The 8,136-nt window shown below is 45.7% G+C and overlaps 1 protein-coding gene across 1 annotated transcript; it reads right to left on the minus strand.

The window, feature by feature from the left end:
• Positions 1–2,285: 2,285 nt before the first annotated feature.
• On the minus strand, positions 2,286–5,864 carry LOC102696246 (growth arrest-specific protein 1). The gene has a single exon (XM_015343428.2). The coding sequence runs from the start codon at positions 5,178–5,180 to the stop codon at positions 4,407–4,409; it is 774 nt and encodes a 257-aa protein (XP_015198914.1). The 5' UTR covers positions 5,181–5,864; the 3' UTR covers positions 2,286–4,406.
• Between the last annotated feature and the right edge of the window lie 2,272 nt (positions 5,865–8,136).

Raw genomic sequence — 8,136 nt, forward strand, 5'->3', positions numbered from 1 at the left:
TCTGATCCCGTCGACTGGCGAGTTCCACAAGCACTTAAATATACAGTAGATCCCAGAGAGGCTAGCCGTGCTGTCTGAGCTAAATCCACAGCCGGGACCACGGTGACATGAAAGCCAGCAGTACTGCTGCACTTTTAATTGGGCCCAATTTCATCGTGAGCACATCAAGAGCTCTTGTAATCTTTTCTTCTGCCCAGCTTTTCTCTCCCGGCCCTCGACAGTGTTGATATTGTTAATTACGTGGAGAGGAATGGAGGCCGGTTGAGAACAGCCATCTTAATAAGGCAGCTGGGAGGGGGGGTTAATCCTTGAGGGAACCCCCCCCCGCCCCCAGCCAGCCTGGAGATCCATGAATAGGACATTGTGCGGATGGGAAACAAAGCCACCCCTCTGTGTACCCCAGTGTGCTCCCGCACATTCACAGGCGCTTGCATGAAGACGGGGGTCTGTTTTTTTCTTTTTTCCTTAATCTCCAAGACACTGCCGCCACTGTAGCCCCACACCCCCTGGCTCCCGCTCCTCTGTGTGTTTTGACTGCTTTCCCAGAACCCGTCCGGAGCTCTCTGGGTGTCCAGTTCAGCCCGCCTGCCCGGCGCTGGGGACAGCCAGCAGAGTGTCAGATGTGCTCCCACACACAAACACCGCACCCCTCTCACCTTCGGCCTCCCTGTGCCAGGCTGCCCCACAGGCACAAGTGCCTTTTTACAGCAGCATCAAAACGGGCATTTACAGGCCAGAGCTGAGCTGCAGGGCAACGCGCGCTGTTTTAAATCACATTTTTCAAAAGGTGAGTTTGTACTTTGGCGTACTGTATCAGATCATTGTCACGCAGTAAAGGGCATAGCCATTATAAACCACCACAGTGATTTGGTTTGCAGGTCCCAGGATGCTTTCAGACCAGTTCTCACTAGACCGATCAGGCCTTCAGAGCTGGGAAGAGTCTTTACAAGGAGTACTTCAGGGCCAGTAAAGCACAGGCAGTCCGTGTGTTAGAGCACAAGATAAAACAAGCCTTGACCACCCAGCTCCGTGGTCAGGACATAGACCTCTGCTGTAGTTATTTTTTTCTTCAGATGGAATTAACCATTATGCTTCTTGTTCTCAGTTTGGAATCAACAATTTTGGTCAGCTTGGCTCACTGTTGTATCCCCAAAACAGCTGGGGGGGATGAGGGTCTTCCTTCTTCCCTGTGACAAGTACAGTGTGTTTCACACCAGTGCCTACAGGGAGGTAACATCCGCTTCTGCAGTCCTGGCCTGTCCCGGGGTCTATAACCTTGTGAATTCCAGCTCCCATCATGATGCTGTGCTCAGCCCTTGATGTCCTGCTGTGTGGAAACCCCCGTCTCACTCACTGATTGGTGAATGACTGTCTGAGAGAATGACCAGACGTGTCATTGGTTTGTAAGAAATCTTCCTGGAGATTGACCACTGTCTTCAGGAAAGCTGACATTGCTAACTGTCTTGTTTAATTTCCCAGAAGGAAGTGGACTGAAAAATCTATTGATTCAAACAATGTCTCAAAGTGGTGAGAACACCTTGTCCATAGAGGTTAGGGCAGAGAAAAATATTCTGTGAAGAAATGTCCGCCTCCTGTTTTATAAAATACTACAGATAAATCAAAAGAAAGTGATGGCAGCTTAATATGTCCTCCACTTACTAGGAATTCTGTTGTTTAAGGGATAAATCAATTTATGATATTTGCCTATTACATAGGTTTCTGAACACAGCAATGTCTGCTTCTTCAAATGTCTTAAGAATAACAAATATAGAGAAATCAGGCTCTATGTAGCAGTGAGGGTGCATACCCATGTGAACCCAAAAGTGCTACAATATTTTATCTATGAAATATTAAATTATTCTGATGAATATCAATGGGATTGATTTCTCAACCGTAGCAGTAGCTGCCAACGGCAGTGTTAATGCTGGAAATGAGCTAGCACACTTATCTCGACATTATAGCAGAGAATCTGAAATTGAATCCCTTTCCTGGATTCTGGGGAGCTGTTGTTTTGAAGATGTCCAAGAAGCTGGGGAGAAAGTAGAGGTTGAAGTCTGCAGTCCAGCTCTCTCTGGTGTGGTGCTGTACTCCGTTATTAATGACTCTGATAGCCTTCAATGGCCTTAACAGGACAGGACAACACAGGTCCTTCTCTCAGGAGTATAACGTTACCACAAGGAATTGAAGGAAGACACAGATACTCCATCAAAACCTGGGACTTTCAAAAATCTAAAAAAAAAAACATAGTTTTCAATTAAAAAAGAAACTCATCATTCAGTTCTGGGCCTGAAGTTTATTGCTCACAGTACAAGTATGAGAACAGCAGGAGTAAAGAGCACTGACTGTATGGACTGAAAACACAACTTGGGAATTATTTCATTTTTCTAGAGTACTGCTCTGATAAAAACAAGATGGCACATTCTGCTACGCTTTTCTAGCAAATCAATCCGATTTTCCGATTCTGATTCTATAATACCATCCTATTTACCGAAAAGACAGTTATGCCGTTTCACAATTCAAGGGGTAAGCGCATGTGTGTACAATTACTTCATTAGAGCATTTGAGGTAGTGTGACTAATTGCTAATCTTCTGCAGTCCGTTTCTAAGTTCAGCTCGACCTGCAGCGCCAAAATCTGTTACTTTCGACTCTCAAGAGCCTGCTATAAAAGACGACATACGTAGTTTATACTAACTTGTGTACCATAATATTTAGCCAGTTCTTTAACCTGGATTAAAAAGAACCTGTAACACAATTTATTAACAGCATAATTTTATTGATTTACTCTCAATAACACATAAATAACTCTTTTTGTCTGTACAGAAAATATTTTGTAGACGAAGATACGTACAAATGTACACATTCACAAATTACGTTAAACCAATCACAACTTCATTAGGAAAATCCTTCATTAAAAAAATAAAACATAAAAATACCTTTATCTTAAATGCATTTATGGGTTTAAATGCATGGTATGCTATATGGAATGACAGAAGGCCAAATACGACTGTACAAAAAGTACACGTTTTTTTCTTAATTTGAAAACGCTATTATTTAAGGTATAAATATACCATGGACTCAATTACAATTATTTTTGTTGAGAACTGTAACGCCCCCTAAGGAAAATAGCTTTCTAGATATTGTAAATGCAACCGTTTCTGTCAACTGGCCTTCTTTTGCACTGATATGTCGATTTAAATAACCATTGCGATTATTGATGTACCTCTGAGAGCACCAGGGCCGTTTACCCGACTCGTCCAGTGGGCTTATTTACAGCACTGTCTTCCGGCCTGCAAAGCCACACTGCCCGTGTCATAATGTCACGTCTGCGGCGCGGAGGTTTAAATTCTCCGTGGAGATGAAAGTGGCGATGAGTTTTAAGGTTTTTGAAAGGACACGTTCGGAAAGAGATGGGGGAGGGCACAGGGAAAGCTCGCGTCCTCTGCGCTGTGGCCTCGGCTAAATATTCCAGAATCCCAACTTTCAACAACAATAGCGCCTACAATTTCCCACCCTCATCCCGGCCGGGCCGCCAGCCTTCCAGTTAACCCCCTTCCTGAAGCTAAACGAAAGGGGGCGGAGGAGAGGGGCTTGTCAATGATGGGTGTTTTTCAATAAAAAGGCCTGAGCGGACGCGGGGGGGGGAGGTCTTTTGGAAAGCACTTCAGTTAATTTAACTACTTGATCCCAAACCCTCTTGCCTGTTCTCTTGTGGTTCACCACAAATATTTGAAGTGTGATCACCACAATACCCTGCACTGGAGTGTCTAGAGAAGGAGAGCAAACAGAAATGTCAACTCTCCAATGTTTGTCTAAAGTCTTAATAAAGCTCCGACAGTAAAGGCCACTACAGGAAAAATAAACAGGCCGCCGTTTCATTTGGCTGTCAGAGCAACACGTCCGTTAATTGGCATCCTCCTCTCCAGCTCGGAGCCCTTCTAAGGTTTTCATTCACTTCTTTTAGAAGTTGTATCGTAACATAATGATTGAACATAGGGCTATACTCTTTATCCAGCACATTAGAGGCCGAAGCGAGCCTCAGCGTGTGCAAGGTGAACGATCCCGGGTACAGAGATAGCTCATCAAGACATTGCTGCCATCCTTCAGCTGCTTAAAAGCAGTTTATTCCAAAAGCTCCGGGAGCATGACAGCTCTATCCGACCCAGTGCTGGCAATCCTAAATGCCGTGAATCCTGCTTAATTCCCAAGTCTGGACACACTCCCTGTTTTCCAATAACTCCTTAACAGTGTCGGAAAATAAAGCGGTCGCGTCACTCCCCTCTCCCTCTGTTCGGAATTTCTGTAATCCCAGCCGGCACGACTGTGTCCCCACACCAGGCGCGTACAGCAGCCCGCTCTCCGTGCGCGGAGAACAGGTTACATTTGGAAAGACCCGTCCTGCGTGTCCTTAGCACACTCCAGCCGAGCGCAAAGCCAGCAGCAGTGACAGCTGCAGTGGAAGCAGGGGGGATGACCGGGAGCACCTGGAGAAGGAGCCTGCAGACTCCGAGTCCGTTTCCTCCCTGTCCACCTTCAGCTCATAGTCCTCGTCCTCGTACAAATCGTCCGTGTCGCCGTAGGACGTGGAGACCCCGTGGTCGCCGACAGAGCACAACTTCCCCATGTTTTCCTTCACCACCTCGCAGAAGGGTCTCTCCACGCCGTCGCAGACGCAGCGGTTCAGAAGAACCCCGCTGGGTATATACAGCATTTGCTGGATAGTGCTCTTGCATTTCACGGTGCACTTCCGGCCGTTGAACAGCTGCCCGCAGTTGGAGAGGTAGGCTGTCAGGGTGGACTGACAGCCCGGCTCGTCCTCGCAGCGCTGGCGGGCTTCGGTGCACCCAATCCCGGCGGCATCGCCGGGGTACCTCCGCGGCAGACAGGGCTCGATGGCTCTCTTCGCCCTCCGGCACTGCGCGTCCTGACCGCACTCACAGGTTTCCAGGTCCGGTCCATTACGTGTCTGATTGAGCCTGATCAGGGCATTGATGCAGTGACTCGGGCACTGTCGCCTATTCCCTTTAATGTTAGCTTCACAGGCGGCCAGGTACTGGTTATACGCCAGTTCACAGTCCTTCTCCTGCTGGCATCTGAGGAGAGCTTGCCAGCAGACGAACTGGGCATCTAGCGCTACAAGTATCCACCCGAAAAGCGCCAAGGCGCTGCACCAGGTTTTCATGCTGAGAGCCACAAGCCCCACAGTACTGTAACTCCGATTTACCGCTCAATCCTCCAGCGCCGATTTAAACCTGATTTCAGAAATCCTCGACACATTCCCATCCATTAGCATTGCGACTGGCTGCATTGCGCGCGCTCTTTTTAAACAAATCGAGCAGAAAGCGCGTTACGGTGAAGCCCGAGAGAATTCCTTCACCCACCCTCTGGAAGATCAGGACCACGGCAGAGCCAGCAGCGAGTGAAGGGGACAGAGACCCAGTCAGCGAATTACTCCCAGAAAAAGATTCTGGAGGGATTCGGTAGCTCAGTCATAAGAACCTCCCCAAAAGAGAGCGATAAAAACAAAACGCCTCTTTATCTCTGCATTTTAAAGAAAAAGCAGTCCCAACTTCACCTCCTTTTTGGCTTTGTCCACGTAATCGGCTCCTGTCATCAGCAGAAAACATCAATTTGTCTCGGTTTTATGGGATGCAAATCGTGCAGTTTCTCACCAAAGCACGTCCTGCTCTTCTTGTGCTGCTGCCCTTTCTCTTCACGGTACCTGCGGCTTTGTCCCGCTCACTGTTATGCTTCACGCTTCGTTTAGCCTCCCCCCATAAACTCCCCTCCTCCCCAAAACACAGAAAAGGAAAACTTTTTTTCTTTACAGTCGCTCTAGGATTGGCTGCCGACCGCGAGTCAGCCCTGGGATTCATTCCCATAGCAACTCCATTTCTGGCAATCTGGACGTCACATACAGGATCAAATGTTTATAAATTTTATGAAACCCACAACCTGTGTGGTCTCCCTCAACTTTCTCCCCTCCTTCATTCAGTTAAAGAAAATGCTGCTTAAGTTGAGGCTAGCGAAGCACACTGCCACCGCAGCCGGCAAAACGCATACCACGGCTACAGTACACATCTGCAACGCGCTTCTCCAAATTACAGCGCAGGGAAACAAATCTGCTTATGTTTAGTGATAAACCGAAGAATAAATTTAAGAGGCACAACTGCATGCAGTGAGGTTATTGCAAAATAAATGAAAAAGAAATGCTTGGCGTTTTTTCTGTCCTGTGCAGATTCTCCCTCCTCCCTCTGTGTTCTGGTGGGGTTTTAAGCTCTGATTGATAGGACTGAATGGAAGAGAATAGTATTTTCTGGCCTGTTTCACCCTCTTTGTGCTAGATTGGCCATGCACTGGCCTAGTGTCTTTTTAGCCCGAAGATTGTTCACGCCTAGCAGCCTGTCAATAGAGAGGGGTTTCAACATCAATATATTTTACAGCACTCTCTTTTCAAACCGCACTCGAAAACTGCCAATAGAGGCAGGCCTCCCTGCCATTGAAATGGAAACTAACTTGAATTTTTTTAAAGCAATGGGAAAGCCACAGCGACACCGCGGACCCTTGGGCTATTTCACAAAACAAAGTTTCAAACTTCCCTCTGGGAAGCTGTGCCCGGGCTTGGAAAGCGCCAGATGGCCGCGCAAGAGTTTGCGATTCGGATGTTCCGGGACTGGAGCCCCGATCCGAGGAGCAGGCCGAAGTCTGGGTATAAACCTCCGGATCAGCCCCGCCGAAACCTGCAGCTCGGCTACCGTACCATTCAGATTCATTATAACCAGTAATAAGGGTTCAGAAATGTTCTGCTTTTTGAGTCACATTTATATAAACTTCCCTTACATATTCTGACATTTAATGTGAAATCAAACTATTTTAACTGCAACAGCAGCACTAAAAGGACGATTCTGAGAATCGCCAACCTCCCACGCTATCAGCGTAATCTTGCCTTATCCACAGGGAATCTGAAAGACCAAGATAACCTGATTTCACTATTTTATTCAGGTGTTTTAGACAGGATACCATGAGTCTGAGTTGCTAGAGTGGTCCAGACTGTTAAGGACAAGTGTTTAGGGGGGTCACATGGCTCCATAATTCCCAACATCCTGTGAGGCAACATGACTTTAAACTGAATGAAATGAATATGTTCTTAAATTAGATATTAGATATTAATTAAAGAACCTGCATTTCTGTATCTAGTACGACTACTATGATGTGAGACTACGATTGGGTTTTCCTTCTCAACATAATGTTACTTCTAATTTTTGATCATGTTTTAATTTTGTTTTCTGCTATTATTATATCATTTTAGATTATTTACTTAATGTCAACTAAATAAGTAAGATGTTATTAACGGAAGATGTACAGCAAATAAAATAACGGAATAATGAGAAAGTGCAAAACAAAAAATAGTGTACTACACACATTTGCTTGATCATATGAGGCAGCGTAAAAATACAATTTCGTGTAATAAAACAAGTTCTTGAAAAGTTTGAATTTTCATTATTTATTATGACTTTTTGTTTTCCAGTTTGTACAAACACAAATGTGGACACTTGAACTAAGTTTGCTCCTGAAATATGTGGGTTTAATCTAGTAACCCTACTGGAGTGGAAGATTATACAGTCTGTCCTCCAGCACACAGGTCAGACAGAGACGTCTGTGCATGGTAAAGAGAACAGTGGACTCTGTTCTAAATATCACACATCTAAATAACAGTTTTATAAAGCAGGGAAAAATGTTAAATCAATAAATCACATGAAGTGGTGGTCCTATTGTTTGGTCAACTGGGAATTATACGTCAAGCCAACAGCAGTTAGTTTTCCAAACAATACATCTGGAGAAGATGGATGATATTTGTCTCCCCCTGGTGAGCATACAGGATTGCTATTGTTAGACTCCAGCTGTGGACAGATGCCAGCAGCCTTGAGGAGATGGTCCTGGTGCTCCCAGCGCAGCTCTGAACAGAGCCAGAGGAAGATGAGCTCAGGCTGCTCACTGCTATAACACTGGAACAAGGCAGCTCCGCAGGGGCAACAGTCCATCAAGAGATTTTCTACATCAAAATCTCAAACAGTTTTGTATTCTAGGTTTCAAAAGCAAATTGTCAAAACTAATGAAGGTTAGTAATGCACACAAAC

The sequence above is a fragment of the Lepisosteus oculatus genome, chromosome 5 (assembly GCF_040954835.1).
Source record: "Lepisosteus oculatus isolate fLepOcu1 chromosome 5, fLepOcu1.hap2, whole genome shotgun sequence".
Classification (NCBI taxonomy): Eukaryota; Metazoa; Chordata; class Actinopteri; order Semionotiformes; family Lepisosteidae; genus Lepisosteus; species Lepisosteus oculatus.